This window comes from Falco cherrug, chromosome 2 (assembly GCF_023634085.1).
Source record: "Falco cherrug isolate bFalChe1 chromosome 2, bFalChe1.pri, whole genome shotgun sequence".
Lineage (NCBI taxonomy): Eukaryota > Metazoa > Chordata > Aves > Falconiformes > Falconidae > Falco > Falco cherrug.
This window is the reverse complement of record NC_073698.1, coordinates 76,319,358-76,337,953: the sequence shown is the minus strand read 5'-3', so window position 1 is coordinate 76,337,953 and position 18,596 is coordinate 76,319,358. Positions and strand designations below refer to the sequence as shown.

Here is an 18,596-nt window from a genome sequence, read left to right as displayed (position 1 = left end):
AACCAAATTCAGCCTTGGTATGTACAAACTTGCCTTGCTTAATTCTACCTACCTGCTGAAAGGACTGGGTTTGGCTGCACTTTTTTTTCCCCCATCATTATATTAAAAGCTGGTGTCGAGTCAATCTGAAAAGCTGCATTATGCCAGTGAGGAGCAAATTCCAAATTTTTACCTCATTCTTCTCCATACTTAAAAAGGGCTGAGAATGGTGCTACACACACGCTTTTCAAAAAACATCTCCTAGCCTGAAAACAGCACAAAGAGAGTTTCAGTTTTGTGATGTGGACGAACCCTACTTCCCTTCACACACTCTAGAAGCATTTGCTTTCAAAAGCATCTCAGCTTTTTGTTTAGTTCCTACCATCTAATGCTGTAAAGCATGATAAAATGCTGAACATCTCCTGGAAGGTGCATGACTTTTGCCTTCTATGGAGGTCTCGGGGATTTCTGGGGTAACTGGCATCCTGCCTGTGGCTCTTTGCTGTTCCAGGCATCCAGGTAAACAAGGAAAAAGATACAGTATGTGTGATAGCACCCATGAAAGCATCCTGGTCATGTGAGTAAGTAAACCAGTGCCTGAAATGAACCCTCCACTTAAATTCTATTCAAGAAATGTGTCTTTGACTTTTAGGGGTACAGAGGGTGCTGGGGTTTTTTTTGCAACTGTTTAGCCAAATAGCATTAAAAGAGCATCCCAAACAAAAGAATAGGAAGGAAGAGAGGAAACCTCACTTCAGTTTAGATTTTGCCAGTGCAGCACGCTGTACAAGCCTGGCAAAGGGACACAAAGCAACAGCCCCTGGAGGCAGGAGCAGGCAGGAGCTGCCCAGGACAGAGGTGTGCATCTGAGCCTTGTCCCCCTCGCCCCAGGCCAGGGTGTCAGCGCAGCGCACGTCTTGGTGTACACCACTGTTCCCACAGTGGCCCACATCCATAGGAAACTCCTGCTCCCTCAGTGATGGGAACTGGTTCTTGGTCTGCCCATCAAAGCTTCAGCTCTGCTTTTGGGTTTCCTGCCTTCCCGTGGTGTCCACTGCAGACGTAATATTTAAATTCAATTTATTATATCTTCTCAACTTTGAAATACGAAGGAGAGGGGAGGCAGGAGAAGAGAGGAAACCATATGTTCAGAAGACTGAATCAAAGTGAAAGTGGTGTGTGTGCACGCATCAGAGGAGGCTAAGTTTGGCCTGATGTTTTCTATTTTGACTATTGGAAAATTTTGGTTGAGATGTGGGCTTGGTGTGACATCTGTTTAGCTTTGGGGAGCATGTACATGTTCGTGAGTATGTGCGTGTGTGTGGCAGGGACTGATGTCTTCCTTTGTACGAAGCTGCACAGCATCATATGGTGATATAAAACATGAACACCCACTTAGAAAATTCATGCAGAGTCTTCTGGGGTATTTCATCTCTCTTTATTCTGGTGGGTTTAACTCATAGGGCACATGCACAGCCAACACAGTGTCTAGGCAAGCTCTACACCAGTGATGTCTCACGAACCATTGGTCCAAAACTGAATTTTTTTTAAAGCTCCTTTATGAGGAATCCATCCTAACACATTCATCCAGGCTCCAAACAGATATTACAACAGGCATCGAAGGATGGTGCTCCAGCTAATGTAGCTTCCTATCCCAGTCTGCTACTTACCCTAAAAGCCACAATACAGGGCAGAGGTACCAAAGTCTTATAGTTCCCCATCTGAGTCACCCCTGGAAATCAGGCCACCAATTTTCTCTTCTGTTGCGAAATGAGACAACCACGCGAGGGGGTTTGTTGTTGTTGTTTTTTCTACCTTCTCCATATGAACAGTCCCAATATTTGTTTATAAAATAGGGGGGTGGAGAGCTAACAAGCCTATTTAAGCAGAATTTATAGAAAGTTGTGTACAGCTTTGCTGAAAACAGAGCCCAATACTTCAAGCGTAATCAAGTGCCTGCAAACCAGCTTTTCCAGCACTGCTGGCAATAATTAGCCATTCAGACTGCACTAAAAGCTGCCTGAAGGCGGAGAGACATCGCTAGTTCATGGAGTTGATTTAAAAAAAATCGGTCAATATTTCTTTGCCGCTGTTTTGCTTTAATTTCATTCCATTTTCTGTGGCATCTCTGTACAACCTGGAAATTTGTGGTGCCTGAAGAGCAACACTCAGTGTTTGTCAGTTTTTCAGGCAGTAAAGCATTTGACATTAGTGTAGTTTCTATTTTTGTGTAAAATCCCAAACATCTGTTCCACAGGAGATGGGTTTGCTACCAAGCACTACTGTTAGATTTCTCGCCAACAAGTTTCATTGCTTCATGTGGTTTGTGTTTTTGTTCTTTAAACAGTTAATTATGTTTTATTCTTTCTTCCATAAAAGCTAAATTTAGCCAAGATCTTCTCTAATCTGAAACATTTTATGGAAATGACAGTGTTGTTAAAGAAAGCATTCTGGGTAGATATTACAAATGTATAAAATAAGTGAGCATAGTGTCCTTTACATCATATCTCTGTTCACCACTCCATCTTTGATGAGTACAGGCAAAGGCTGTTATAAATGGAGATCAAGTAGCCTACTACACATACACGTGTGTACTCACACACTCACACATGCACAAATGGACACACACACACATACACACAGTGGTTTATATGCTGCTGTCAGCAACCCGTTCCCAATTCACTGAGTTCAAAGAGGGGGATCACAACCCAGCTGATGGGATTTGTAAGAAAATTTTGTAGTATCTTAAAAGAGCAGGGCTGGAAGACACCTCAAGAGGTCACTCCATCCATTCCCTGTCCCTAGAAAGATCAGCCTCATCTATATTATTGCTGATGAGTGTTTTTATAACTAGTCCATGGAGACATCTTGTACGGGAGACCGCACAGCTGATCTCTGCTGTAGTGAGGGTTTGCTGCTGCCTTGCAGCCACCTGCATGCTTTGTGAGCACCCTGGAGTGTATCCCAGTAGCTGTGGGGCATGGAGCAGTGCTAGCAGGATGGAAGCCTCTAATCTGAGCAGGCAGAGCAATCCTAAACATATACAGCATATCTCTGATGCCAGATGATCAGCTAAGAGAGGGAGGACTTTTGCCATTCATTCAAGTGGTGTCAGGATTTCAGCCAAAATTTACCTATGGTAAACATAGAGACATGAAATGCAAGGACAAACTTATGAAATATTGCCAAGAACACTGACAGTCTTACTCATCTGTCCCTGAACTTTTATCAAACCAAAAGATAAAGTCTGTTTACAAGAAAACTGCTGAGAAATGTGTCTGTGGTGAGTGTTCTTAAAACAGGCCACCAGTTTTCCCAAACATTCAGCATCCATATCTTAAGCTGACTCCTACATCTTTTATATGTTTTCTTTTTTCCCCTCTATGTATGGATACAATTTAATGCCCCCATCATTTCTACGATGATGAAATAGGTAGCAACCGCTTTTGGCAAATGAAATGTGGGTCCCTATACTTCGGCTCCATCAAGGTGCCAGTTCTTCCTCTTTATGCTCCCTTCCATTGAATTGCTGCCTTGTTGGTCAGACCACACAGCACTACATTCAAGAAACAGAAACTCGAGTGCTCTCATTACAAATCTTCAAGTACTTTTCATACCAACCTCCAGCAAAATATAATTGTGGAATATTTGTATGGAAAACTGTGGGAAGCTTGTGGCTATGTATAACCTGAAAACCCTGTGTGGACAAGGAACTGTGCTCAGCCAGAGTGGATCCTCCTGCTGCCATCCTGCACGTGAGAGCAGGGAGGTTTTATCTGGCTGTCTGGTTTGATAGCCATAGATTTCTGAACTGCTCCACCTTGCACTGAGCATGGGGTGTTTCCCCGTAAGGGAAATCAAACAACCCCCTTACTAGATTTGCATGGCAGTGCAGTGGCCGTTACCTGCTGCTGCTGCTCTACGGGATGCCCCACCACCTCCTAGCAAGGAAGGAGCTCAGAAAATTTGTGTGGCATTTGCATGGACTAGCAGAGAAAGGTGTGCCTCTCAGGCACTGAGCCTGCTGAACACGGCCTGCCCTTGTCTGCTGGAGAAAGCAAAATCCTTACGGTGGTCACAGCAACAGCAGAATGCAGCACATGAAAAGCAGGCAGGGTTGTGCTGGATGTGGGCACCATGTTTTCCCACCCATACTGGATTTTGCACAAATGTTCACAGCAAACTCATGAGGAGAGCTAGAGGGAAAAAGAAAAAAAAGGAAAAAAAAAAAAAGGAGGGCTAAACTTGCTTGGAGCAAAAGAACCAGGGAAAAGCTCATCAAACTGGCAGCTAAAGCTTTGTCTCCCTTCCGTGACTCATGGTGGGGTCTAGCCGTGCTGCAGACCCCCCTGACAGGTGGCTCAGAGGTGACCTGTGCCAGGCAGGATGCTCACGTCACATACACAGCCCCCAGCAGGCAGCCCCTGCAGATGGGGGAATCGAGCCCAGACATGGGACATTTTACTCATTCAGGGGCATTTCAGAGGCTACAGCCCGAGAGGTGTCTTTCTGGGGCCTGTGGAACTCTGTAAAGATCAGTGCTGACACTGGTTCACTCTCTTGGTGGTCATTTTTTTTTATACCATTATTACTGTTTTGACAAGGAAGGATCATGTGCTCTGTGCGGGTTTTTTTTTACTTTCATCTTTCACTGATTCTTCAGAGATTCGGCAGCTTTACCCATCTGCCTTCAGCTCTACAGCCCTCAGCCATCACTCAGACTTTGCTGAAAGACTCCAAGATTTCAGGGGCAAGGGTTTTTAGTGCAGGGGAGTCATTGTCAGTCTCCCCTAGCAGGCACCCTTTAAACATCTAGCAATACTAACTGTTGTTCTGCATGGAGCGTCGCCTGTATTGCGGAATGCCAAGTGCCTAATGAAGAATTACCATCAAAATGTGCACCAGCTTCTGAGCAGGGGCTGCACTGCCCGTGTCTAGTGCAGCAGGGAAAGGAGAGGGGCTAGAGGCAGGGAAATATTTTCTTTTTTCTAATCCATATATAGCCTTTGTAACATTTTGTTGCTCTGAGCGGTTACGTCTGTGTCACAGGTACCAGTGACAGTTTCTGGAGGCAGAATTCAGGTCCATGGCACACTTGACACCAGAGCGCATCCTCCTGTGTGTTTCAATGTGACTGCCCTCACGTCAGGCAGTATTATAGCCTCTTAATACCACCTGGTTCCCTTACTTGAAGAGAGATATCAGCAGTAAATACTACTCAGAGAGAAAAGAGATATCCAGGCAACTGTGGATATCACGGTGTGTTTCATGGTTATGGAGGTAGTTAAACAATTTGGAATACGTATCTTTCACATCCAGGAATTAGGTGTTCCCTGCATCCCTTCTGCATGTATGCTATACATACTTATGTCCAGGTTACACCTTGTACTGGGGAAATGAAAATGGACAGAAGTGCTATGGAAATATGCACCAGCAGCCTGTGTTTTCTAAAGAGATAAAATATTCCTCTGTGCTCCTCCATTACTTTGCATGCATTTGCAAACATCCAGCCTCTGTCTTCCTGGGAATTGTGTGACACATTCTTCTGAATTTCCTGTTCAGTGCTATCAAGCTTTAGCCTCAGAAATACCTGTCACTTCCTGGATCTAATTTCTTTTTGGCTATAAAATAGACCACCCAATCGGAGACGGAAATATTGTTATCTCCATGATAATTGTTAAATGATTTTTTGCAGTGCTCAGGCTCCACTGGAAAGGAGCCAGATGTGTGGTGGGATACAAACCACTAAGAAGTGAACAAAGACCACTAAATTCTACAGGCAACTCATCATCAATGTACAAAAACACAGAGCAGGCTGCCTTTCCCACCACGTGAAGCTGTGGCTGGAACTCAGCAAAACAATTTGAACAACTCTGCAGAGTTCCTCATCTTTCACTCAGTCCCTAGCTACTTATCACTGCCTTGCCCTTGCACAGCAGATTTCCTTGTAAAATTGGCATTAACCAATCCTTCCAATGTGCTCTAAACTTTTCTTGACCACCTCTTCACATCACCTTTTATTGCCAGGCTCTGCCTTGCTTTTATCTGCCATCAGAACCCCGTTGAAGTCATTGGATTTCTGTGTTGCAGATAAGCTTGCCATTGTTTTAAACCCGTGTCCCGGCACAGAGTTCTGCAAATCCCTTTTTATACAAAGAGTTCAACACCATCCCCGCTTGAGGCTTTGCAGAAGGCGGTCCTGGCACGTGGCTGGGCTGGGAAACAGCTTCCCAGGGGTCCTCCCCAGCATGGGCAGGGGTCTTGGCTGCAGGAGCTGCTGCCTCACCTTCACATTGCCAGCCACAGCATGCTGCCGCCTCGCATCCTGTTTTCATTCTCACCACTGCTGGTGAACAAGCACCAAATTTGTGGATCCTTCTTCATCAAGCCTGCAGTGCTGAAATGCTACTAGTATAGCATATATATGGCCTCCTATAGTTTTCTGCTTCACACTCTTTAGATGGCAGGAAAGCAGTAATCAGTCCCCAAGGGAAATGACAGCATAAGCAAAAGGGTGCTGTTCCTCGCTGCTCTCACCTAATCTAATTCAGGGCAAATTATAACAGCAGTTTGCACCACCTAATGCCAGGAACCATTTTAACACAATTCTGATGGCAGTCAAGGTGTTTAGGGCACAGCTGGATGAAAAGACCTTCCTCCCCACACACATGCATAGGCACACGGCTTCCATTGAAATGAAATTTCCAGTGAAATATTTCATAAAATGAAAATAAACATAAAATGCCACTCATACTTAGATACTGTTTAACCTTAAACCACAGAAAATACTATCACAAAATTAATTTCAAAATATTTCAAACAGGAAAGTATTCTTTTCCCTCGAGAAATGAGGAAACACAATTACAACTATCAAAATTTCAAACTATTTTCAAAGTATTTTCAAGGAAAATTATCTGAAGCAGATCCTTTTTGTCATTAAAAGATCAAGTTTGATAAATCAGCATGGGAAAAAAAATGTCGCATTGAAATATTGACATCTGACTCCAGTACGGATCGTCATTCTCGCTGTATCCACTATAAGTTAGGAACTGCTGACTCTTCCTGAATCATAAAATGGAAGACCAGCAAGAGTATGACAAATAATAAGGGTTTTTTTAAAAAAAGAAGCCACATATGAAACCAGAGTCATTCAAATACATATGTGTCGACTCCAGAATGCTGTCTGTTACCTTAAATCTGATGTCGTTCAGCAAATTTCCAATGTTTCCATAATCTCTTCTGTTTTGCAGCATATTTTTTTCAAAAATCTGTGAAGGATAGACTTCTACTTTTCCTTCTTGCTGCTCCAGGCTCCAAAGGCTGACGCAGGGGCTTATCACCCCAGATCCCAGTAGAAAATATATTTAACTTTCCTGCTTTGGGCAAGTGATCTATGAGTAGGGAGAGGGCAGCAGTCAAAAGCTAAAGGTGGCTTGCTCTTCTCATGAGCCTATAATAACTTCTAGAAAGGAATATGCCTTTTTTTCTCCAATACAAAATGGGAAAAAATAGAAAAGCACTCAGGCCTTTGCTACCTGTGCTGGTCTGGAGTAATAATATTTCTGAGTGTCCTTCTGTGAGTTTGGGGTTTGAAATACTAAACTGAGATAAAGACTTGAAAGATGCTTTGTTTTCATACTGACTTTTGATCAGGTTAGTGAGGAAGCCCTTCAGTTTATACTGTTTCTTCCACATCTACATTTATAATTCAAGAGGAGAGAAATGGCTTTTGGAAAGGATGAGACCAGTGGCATCCAACATCCCTGTTCTGGCTGACAGGAACAGTAAGAGACACATGCAAAATCAGGTATTTTCAGAAAGGTGAATTGGTTCTTGGTAGAACGACTGTAACTGTTCTGTCAGTGCCAGCTATGTAAAAAAAAAATAAAATTGGAGGACACAGAAAATACTCTGGTTTGGTTTGACTCAAAGCAGACTATTGAGAATTTTGGCAAATCACTTTAAAATTTAATTAGAACCAAGAAAAAACCTAAGAGTAATGGTTTCAGCTGCCAAGGCTTTTAGAACAATTTCAAAATAAAATTAAATGCAAAGTATTGTTTCCAGTAAAAATATTTGAATAAAAATTTCATTCTGAAAACAGTTGTAAAGCATTTCATTTTCATAGTTTTCGCTCTTCCTTGAGCAAAATAAGTTAAAAAATAGGCATAAAATCACGAAATGTTGTTTTAGCCTATATCTGCATTACTTCAGTGGGAAAAAAAAATACTTTGGCCATAACATTTTATCCAGCTTTATAAAGCAGGGTTTTTTCAGTCTGTTTTCTTTTACGCATCCACCCACCCTATAATTTGTTGCCTACTTTTCCTGCTCTTTCTTCCCCATCAGTATTACTGTGGGCTATATAATACGGCGTAATCAATGGCACACGAGCAGTGCTGGTAAGTGAGAGGAGGAATCCCATTTACTGACGGATCATACATCTGACACTACCGTTCAAGTGGCTGCTTTCACGTCTTTGCAATTGTTGTGTCAGAAAATCAATTCATGACTTCAGCAAAATCTTGACACTTTCTCCCATCTACAGAGGGGACCATTAATAATTCATGACTTCTTTTTCAAAACTCATTTATTCTGAAGCTAAACACCCCACAAAAAGCTCATTGCTGAATCTGCCGACATTCTTCTATTGCTCTTCTTTTGAAGTTAAAATAAGTCATAACAGGGTTGCAGGTATTTTTCATGGTCAAATCTCAGGAGAGGATTGGTGATCAATAATTCTGAGGGTGGAGATTTTTTCGTAGTGTGGGACTCTGTTCTGTGCCATGTATGCAGAGTCAAGTCAGCTAATACCGTAATTGCGTAAACAGGATGGTCTTGGTGAAGTTAATTTCCTGTAGCGGCTTCTAGATACTGTGACAAGGCTGAGGGTGTATAAGAAATGTTCTCATATTCTTGACACATGAAAGATAAAAATGGCAGGCTCTCTTGAGGTAAATATGGATATAAATAGCTGAAGAAGCATTTGTGCACCAGAAAGCTTCTTGATTTTCCCCCATTTTTGCAGCTGATACAATAAAAGTACTTACTTCTCCCTGCAAACTCTTTAACATAAATTATCCATAAAATATCTATTAAAAGAACACTTTTAGAGGAGAATTGGTCTGCTCCTCAACTTACATTTCTTTGGTGTTTTGTAGTAATTCTTCTTTGAAGGAAGGAGAAAAAGACTCTTCGAGAACAGAAGCAAAACAGTGTTTAACATGTGAAGTATTCTGGAACACATAAAAGTTAGGGATTTGACCTTCAAAGTTATCCATGATGGGATTACCTATATCAAAGCAGAGATCACAAGCAAGTAAGCTCATATCCTCTATAAGGAATGAAAATATTTCCAGTAGTGTCCCCCATGCACTATCTATCCAGGTCAGAGTTTTCAAGCCTAAGTAATTAAACAGTAGATTTCTGAAGTTGTGATTTTTGAGTGTAATAAATGCTCATCAGTTCCTCAGATGATTTTATTAGAGCAATGAAGTCTTCTTTTATTTAGTTATCTAACAGAATATGGACGGTTTGAACGTTTTGACCACAGTAATTAATTTAACCTGCTGTTGCCACCCAGCCCTGGCGTTTATTAGAACTGGTGACTTACTGTAAAGATAAAAAGCTGTATAAACTACAATTAATCTCCAGAAACAGGTTCTGTCTTTTTGTCTTCCTGCTTCAGACTCATCCATATATAAATGCACAGCATTCCTGGGTTTCAGACAGGGTAGGTAACTTAGTATGGAGAAAGGAGATGCTCCAGCGACCTCTCCCAGTTCAGCGATATGTATGCACATAAAGCACTTCTGCAGACTCCCCTCTTTCTGCAGTTCCACATGTGCTATTGTCTCCAGCTGACAGAAACAGGCTTTTCATACCTACCGGATGTTCTAAATTTAAATACTATCAGTCTACTGTAAATAATAATGAAATACTTTACTCTGACAACATTGGAGGCAGCATACAGATTCAAGTTTTAGACAACACTACATGTAAAATGCCTTTCCTTTTATAGCAGAATATATTTAGAGTCTTTTAAGCTCAGCTCCTGAACTGAGTATGATGCATCTAGTCATCCAGCCCAATCAACAGCAGAATCACAACTTCATGTCAGTGCAATACATTGTTAACTGATATGTCAGAAAATCAATTAATTACTTTTAAGTAGCAGTTAAGAGTATCCACACAATACTGCCATGTGAATTATTAAAGAAAGCAAGGTTGAGTTTTCTCCGCAATTCAAACCCAGCCTTAGAAGAAAGTGCAAAATGCTGCTTCTGCCCTGAAGCTTAATCAACATTATTGGGCAGGCAACAGGAACCAAAAGAGTGGTGGAGGATACAAAATGGGAAGGATGCTGCCTCCCAGAGCAAAGTCACCAACAATCTGTAATGGCTACAGCTGTTAAGAAGCCTCAACAATAAACCCTTTCTTCTTTGGAGGTACAACAACCTCCAAATGGGAATAATGGTAGACATGGTTCTGAGAAACTAGCAAGCAAAGCAGAAAGAAGTGCAGAAAGGACCTTCAGTATCTTTCTATAGCTTCACCAAGGGACCTGCTCAGACTTTGTGCACCCCTGTCACTGTCTGTTATAGATTTTTGCCTGGGACTCTCCCCTGGCCTGCCAAAGGGAAACATAGACTTAGTGGGACATCATCATGATGAAGCTTTCTGCTTTCTTCATGGCTTCATCTGTCAAAGATGTTACATGGGTGAATAAATCAGTGAAGGTGGAGGCATGACTGTGAGGCGGGATTTGGCTTCAGCTTCTGATTCTCTCTTTTCTTGTGGTGGGGAAACTTCATGCAGTTGGGTCTGGAGGGCTCCAGTAGGTCTTGTTAGTGTGAGTGCATCTGGAAGGTTATCCCATCAGTGCCACCATCAGGTAGGCTGTGCAGGCTGTGTTGTGGTCCATGCTCTGCAGGGTGGGAGCATGCCCTGGAGTAATGGAAAGCTGACAGCATTTGTTGTGGCATTCCTTTCACATCTGGAAAAAGTGTGATGCTCTTGGTTCAGCTTAGCCACAACAAAGTGTCCCATCCAAGTTTGTGAAAGACGACCCTTGCTCTTCTCCCTCCCACCCCTCTCTTCTCCCTCTTCCAGAAGCTGTGGGAAGTGGAGTGGGGCAGAGCAACCCCATGCTCAGCTCGGGTTTTCTGGGGTTTGTCCTCTCCACCACCATAGCCAGGGAGCTCCTGTTGGGTGGCATGCTGGAGGGGAGAATGCAGCAATGTGCCTGTAGAGCTGGGGTGCTACCACCACCCAAACACCTCAGCGCAGAGAGGGTTCAGGCTCCACATCACTGCAGCAGTGGCTACAGTGTGGTCATGGTAGTATGCTTCCTTGGGGTTTCAGTCCTACCTTTAAGCCACTCACCAAACTTCCAACAGCACTTGAGGCCTGACAGGTTGCTAAATGGAGACCTGGGAAAGATTTTGCTCCAAAAGCTAATGGTGTATCTGTGGTGTCTGTTTTTCCTTGTCTGCATGGCCTGTAGGAATTCTGACTTTGCAGGGTTCAGACACAGATGTTCTATGCTTGGTGCTTTCCAGGCAGCTCCTTGGCACTGGAGAAGTCTAATAAGTTACTCAAAATTCATGACCTATACTTGTCAGGGCCCTCTCTGATGGTACATTCTTTAGCTCCCCAGGTCACATCTGTCCTTCTGGCTAAAATGAGGAACGGTAGGTAATTTTACACACACACACACACACTTTTTCTGTTCTTTCTTTTTTTTTTTTTTTTTTTGTCAGAAAATATCAGTTCATCAAAACTAAAGCTTTTCACAAAAACATATATACTGGTTTTAACTGGAAAACTTCCTTCAGCTTCTGGGGTGGGATGTCAGGTCAAACTAGAGACTGCCTCTGCAGCCCTGCCTGGATATGGGAGGCTCCAGTCCTGTCCCTACTCCAGCTGTACTCAGTTATTCCTGCAGATGGGACCTGCTCCAACAGAAGCCAGGAGAGCCAGCTGCTCGGTGGCTAGCACTGTGCAACCTTCACCTCCTGGGTATGACTCAGCCTGGCCACCCAGGCAAGCCCCCTACCTGCTGGGAAGTTTTGAAGGTTTGAAGACCCACATAGGAGGAAAGTTTTGTAAAGTATCACACTCAGACAGGACATGAGCTTCCAGCTATCCCTGCATCAGTCTCTTGGCAAACCTCAAGCAACAAAGAGGTGCAAGGTCTTCAAGGTGGTGACAGAGATGTTGGCGGCTTGTTGAAATCTGCATGAGAACAGCTCTGCCAGGCTTCTAGGTGTGGTTTCCTTTGGCATTTTAGTATTTTAGCCATGTGCCCAATGCTGTTTCCAGTCCTGTATTTCAAACCAGGTTAGTCTACACCATTCTGAGTCCATGGGCTAGCTTCTGTGCTGGGACAAGGCCAGGGAAAGGAGGGAAGCTGAGCTGACAGAAAATGTGTCGGTTCTGCAGTGATTCCAGCTGAGTCGGGCTGAGAAAGTCTCACATAATGAGCTTAAATTTTGTCTAAAGCATATAGATGGGTGGCTCAGGATGGGGGTGGTAATAGACACTGTCACCTCTTCCCTGTGGCCATGTAATTACAGCCTAGGGTAGCTCTCAGCAGAAGAGAGAGAGATGAAAACTGCTCATCAGTGCAGATACAGCTGCTGCAGACAGCAGGGCAGAGCTGCTGGCACTTGGGGTGGATGGAGAGTTGGCATTTGGCTACCGCCCGGGCTAGCTGGGTTGGCCTCATTGCTTGGCCAGGTCATTGCAAAGCTCCCTTTCCTGGCCAGCACCGACCTGAGACCTTGTGCTTCCTTGAGACTGCAAACCTGCAGCAGAGCTCAGCATGGGGATGGCCATGCAAAGCAGAAAAACACCAAGCGCCGCACAGAGTGTGCACTGCTGCCACCTCAGAGGCTGCCCATTGCGATCGGCATCACGCATCGAGCCATGCAACGGTCGATGCTGGCAGGGGGAGGCAGCTGCCTGACGGCTGTGCCCCCAGAACAGCAAGTCAGCAAGCGTATTCCCAGGTTGCAAGGCTCTGTCTTTTTCTAAAAGCAGCATTTTCAAAACTCTTTGACTTTATTTAAAGGAGACAGTGATGGAAGGACAGCTCATGTCAAAAAAAAAGAAAAGAGAAAAAAAAAGATAAACATGCTTTTGATCGCTTTCAAATGTCTAGTAGGCAGCTCCAAAACAAATGAAATTTTAGCTGTTGTTCCAAATGTCTCACAGAGTTTGGTTTCGCTGGAGAACGCATCCAGTTTCAGCATGGTAAAAGTGCACATAAATATTATCCCTATCCAGAAAAGCTCTGGCATTTGAATTTTCCCAGTAGCCATGTGTATTTTTCAGTGAAATCCACCCTTGTTCATAAGTTTGGCAATCCCCCCAGAGATGGGGGCAAATGCCCATGACATCCCACTTCCAGAAAAACAACCTGCTTCAGAAAAGGGTTGCTAAATGCTCTGCAAAGAGGATGTAGTGCTTCAAAGCTAGTTAAAGATGGTGCTGCATGTTGAAAACAGGACGTGTACTCCATCCTGTTTCATTCTTACTTGCCTCTTCGGTTTTTTTTTTTGGTCTGCGTTATGCTTTTTTAAAAATATGTCAGTCACTTAGTTCAGAGAACCCTAAAAATACTTCTGTTCATAAAGTGAAACTCTCTGTGCTTTATTGGGTAATCTCGCTGTACAGCCTTAAAAAAAAAGATTGACAAAGGCTGGATGTTAAGACGGGAAAGGAACATCAGATTCCATTCCTTTCCTTCTGTGTTTTTTTACATAGCATAGGCCACAGAAGACCATGGTTTCTATAGGGAGCCCAGACCCTTGTGTTTGAGGAATGTAAGTTTATCAAAGCATTGCAAGGTACATAAAGGGACATGTGTGGGAACACCATCGTTTCACAGTGTCTTGCATATTCAACAAAATAAAGGCTTTTTTCTTAACATAAAGCTGGTTTGGACAGGTGTCCTGCAGTATGTGTGAGGATGTTACGAGCAATATATAAGAAGACAAAATGCTACATAACTTCAGGAAACCTGCTTTTGTTGACAGGTTGTTCTTACAGTTTTGGAAAACTGTATGGCTAACATCCCTTCAGTCTGAAAACAGAAGCCATTAATCGCTTTTACATTTCATATTACCTGCTAATGGGACACCACCAAGTGCAGCAGTATTCCCAGCTACTTCCATTTTATTTCAGACTGATGTTTACTTTTGCTTTACAAGACAGATTATAAAGCTCCCCAAGGACTAATCTTAAAATCTGGGCAGATTACTGAGATTAAAAAGTTACCACAGTCCTGACTTCCAGATGATCTGAACACCAAAAGCTTCGCTGAAAGTCTGTGAGATTTGTAGGTCTCCAGTACCTCCAGAAAAACAGATGTCCATTTTTTAAATTAATGCCTTGCCAAAATGTCTGTCTTCCTTAAATACATATTGGGTTACAACTTACTGCTGGAGCAACACTTACAGTATACATGTACAAATCAAGAATACCTCTTTCCTTTGATCTCATAACCTCCTCTCTGCCCCCTGCCACCCCCAGGCTAACAGTGTAGCATATGGCTGAAAAGTGGCCACGGGGACAGTGAGTGCAGCTGATGCAATAAAAATTTAGCTGGGGTTTTATTTGCATGTTTATTTGCCCATCTTTGCAATGCTGAACACACACACACTGTGAGTAAAAAGTATTCATCTGAAAGGACCAATAGATTTTTCCTATAATTCCAAATTAACTGAACTGAACTAAGTGGTAAAGAAAGTATTTTACAATCTCTTCAGTTCTCTGTCAACTAACGTATTATATTAGGGAAGAAAAGAATGAAACCAAAATCCATCTCATAGTTTAGTTTTCCCTGGAGATCCATTCTTTCTGATGTCAACATACATTTATCTCGCGTAGCTGCATCATTCCTTATCTTTATGTAAATGTCCACAAGGTGCTCGTATGCTGATAGATGGGCACCAACCAATAGGAAAAGAAAGGTGAAAACTGATAATAATAAATAAATAAATAAATAAACCAAACATGAGAGAGCTGAAGGCTAGAGGTCTTACATTTCAAAAGCTCAAACTTAACACTGTATGGAGGGATGGAAAGAAGGAACCTTTTCTGTAGAGTTAGCATCTGAAGATAGCAGCTAGCGGGGGTGCTTTATCTGCCCTGTAACAGAGGGGCTATTGCATCTCCACCGAACCACTGTTGGCACAGCCCAGGAAACATCTTGCTGTGCAGTTGATGAAACATTTGCCTGAGGTCTCTCACGGTCCTCCTGTGGCAGTTGAATAATGTCATAACCCAGGATTGTGTAAGAGTTGCTAGAGCAGTAGAGACTGTGCTGTTTTATTTCATGTCACTGGGCTTTCTCTTGGGCTTTCCTCTTTCCCTTCTTTTCCTTGGGAAAAGGGGTACGTCTCTTGCATAGCTCTCTGCTTTACTCAGACAGAGTTAAGACAAAGTTCAAATGAAAGGAAAACAACATACCACTTCTTGTTTTCCTGTTCAGTACAAGAACAACAGCCAAACAGCCCCAAACAGTTTCTGGATTAGCCGTTCCCAGAAGTATATTTTATTTCATTGTCCCTTTTATAACAGCTGTGGTGCAAGAGTTCCTGTGATTCCACAGGAACTGGAACCTGCTCTTGCAGACTGACAGCTCTGGTTGATCCTGGAATAGCTTAAGCACACACACAGGTTTCCTCATAAGCAATGTTGCATGTGTTGAAGTGTTTTTAGGGCCTGTAAGTTTGTGGCCATATGCTGACAAGTGAGATTTTAGCATTTTTATAGAATATAATATTTAAAACACTAACAGTGGTCTCTATTTGAAATGTGAAATTTGGCCAGCAGCAAATCCCTAGTAAATCTCACAGCCTTTTTTTTCCACATGCATTCCCTGATTTCATTAGAAACATCCCATCCTGGAATCTAGAAAACACAAACCAAAAAAACCAAACAAAACCCCCCATATCAGCTATGCATCTGGCAATGTTTCTTTCTGTCTTCCCTGATAGAACTGCTCCTACTTGATTTTGTTTCTTATCACTGTCTATGACCATCTCTCCATTTTCTAGAGGGAGAAATGGATGACAAAAGATGAGGTGAAAAAGTACAGGGAATATATTTGTTACCCTAGCCAATTCACCTCCTTAAATTGAAAAAAAAGGGAGGGAAGGTATCACCATGCAGGTCACTAAGTGCACAGGGGTTTTACACTGCTGTGGTATAAGAGATGCTGTGTAAATCTCCTTTGCAAGCTAGGTCCTGGTCATCTTCCGACTGCCTTTTTCACTTGTTCAGTGACTACAGAATTTTGGCATGCTTTGCAAAACAGCTGGACTAAACTTTGGTGTCTGGCTTAACACTTTTGAAAATCTCTCTACCTGTCTATCCATCCTTTCCTCTATTCATCCATATATCTATTCATCTATGAATTCCTATGAAATTGCTGAATTTCACACTTGGTGACGAATGTGACAGGCTCATATATATATATATATATATATATATCACTTGTACACTTGTATACTTCTAGGAAGGATGATTTCCTCTTAAACACCAGAGAACTGAGAAGTATATCATTTCACCTACTGAAGAAATTTCAACTTTTGCAGATACTGACTGATATTTACAGATTTATCAGGACACAGTGGCTGACTTCTGTACCACTTCTCATCCAAAATTCCCATCCCAGGGATGTCAGTGGAATTATTCCCATGTCCAGGGAGAAAGAAGTTCTGTCCTGTGTATCTACAGGAAAAAAAAATCCCCTCTTCATAGTCAGAGGCATTCTTATACCACTGTCTGGTGTTAGTGACTATAAAATACTCTGAGCAGGGGAAGTCTGCAGAAAGAATCGTTATCCATACCATTACTCTTATTTACTGGTAGTAGACCCTTGCACCTTTGAAACAGTGCATCAGCTGAAACAACAGGAACAATCCCAACCCGGTTTCTAACAGAAAAACTCTGAACTTAAATCTTCATCCACTTCCACTCCAATTGGGCAGAGAAAAATCATCGGAGAAGCTAAATGAAAATTACTAGCCTATAAATGCCTGAGGCAAAAAAAAAAAAAAAAAAAAAAAAAAAAGACAGGGGGGGAAAGGGAGGTAAGGAGGGAGGGAGAGGAGAGAGAGAAAGATGGGAAGTCTCATGTGAATTTGGTTAGTGGAAGAAAAAAAACCACGTACTAAGTATGGCTGCATGTCATTTTTCAATTTGCTCATGTTAAATAATGATCTCTAGGGCAGGGAAAGAGTAGAGTGAAAAGGAAGAGCTCTCCCTTCATCTTGTTTAGTTTCTGCTGGTCTTTTGCAGTGTCTGGCCACTGCCTGGCTATCATATAAACTTAAACATGAACCACGGGCAGTTTGGTATGTCTTCTCCTCTATCCTGGACCATGTACCTGATGAGGAAAAACAGAGCAGCCACTGGCTTTTTTGGTAAAGACTTCTTTATCTTCCTTTTAAAAAGTTTTTCTTTGTATTGTCATGAAATAGAAATATTGATTGTAAAGTAATAGAAAAGAAAATAGAAAGAAATAGAAAGTGTCGGGTGAAACAACTCTTTAAAGTAATATAATTTCTGTTGGAGCAAAACAGTGAAATCTCTCACTATGTGCATGGGTGTGCATTAACTTCCACAAGACAGTTGAATATGTACGGGGGCTTTCGCTAGTCTGGTAAGTGTGTTGCAAGCCTTTTTAACTGAATCCGTTTCTTCAGAGGAAATACTTCAAAACAGTTTTTATTTCAAATGCTTGGGATATGGGTGCCACCAGTGGGTGGAAGGTGATGCCCATCCAATGGCACTTAATGTTTGATGGTTTGCAGCTCTGCAATAGCAAAGTGATCACAGAGGACCAGGTAGTGCAAATAGTCTTTGTCAATTGATTTGAATCCCAGGGTTATGATCACTGGTGATGCTCTTTGATACAAACTAAAGGCTCAGTCTATATGTTGCAAGAGATTTTAATGCCTCAAAAACTACAATGAAGTAAAAATTTTCCCATCAGAGTGTCAAAGATAACTTTTTATCACGAGAATATTTTAGATAAAATAATAGGAATGTTAACAAAACATTGATATATTGTATAGACTCTGCCATGTTCAATTTTGCCATGTATCTGTAGACAATAAGACTGCGTTTTCCAGCACCCTTTGTAGCTCTTGCACAAACAGTTTGCCATAGAGAAAGACATCATATTTTTTAATATTTGGCATACTGCAAAATCTGTTTATTTTCTATAATCCTGGGGCTAGCTTTGTTCTTAGTGACTCTTTTACTGCTAAATATTTACTAAACTAAACATACTGGTATCTCTGTGCAAAAGCGTTTAAAGCAAGTTTTTAAATATTTTTTATGGGTTTGATTTTAAAAGATCCAGTGAAGATGAAAGAATAAAAGTTGGGAATGAAGAAATGAAGAACTAGTATTTTTCATTGCCACTCAAAGATTCCTTCACTTTTCCTCTCCCACCACATGTTTTAGCAAGTCTAAAAATGGCACCTTCCTCAGGGGGCTGCTGTTAATATTAACTGCAGCGGAGTTTCCATTTGCAGTTAGATGAAGGGACAAATTTTCTCCTGATTTATAGCCCATGAACCACTTGCAATTTGAAT

General features: G+C 42.1%; 1 protein-coding gene across 7 annotated transcripts in view; it reads left to right on the top strand.

Moving 5' to 3' along the window:
• Positions 1–18,596, top strand: part of RUNX1 (RUNX family transcription factor 1) — a 176,255-nt gene that overhangs the window by 65,341 nt on the left and 92,318 nt on the right. For 4 of the 7 annotated variants that reach the window (XM_055703228.1, XM_055703222.1, XM_055703227.1 and 1 more), the window contains exon 3: positions 17,293–17,417. The exons of the other annotated variants lie outside the window; for them this stretch is intronic. In XM_055703228.1, coding sequence (XP_055559203.1) covers positions 17,330–17,417 — 88 coding nt within the window. In that variant the 5' untranslated portion in view covers positions 17,293–17,329. The remainder of the gene's footprint in view (positions 1–17,292; positions 17,418–18,596) is intronic. 7 annotated transcript variants of the gene reach the window in all.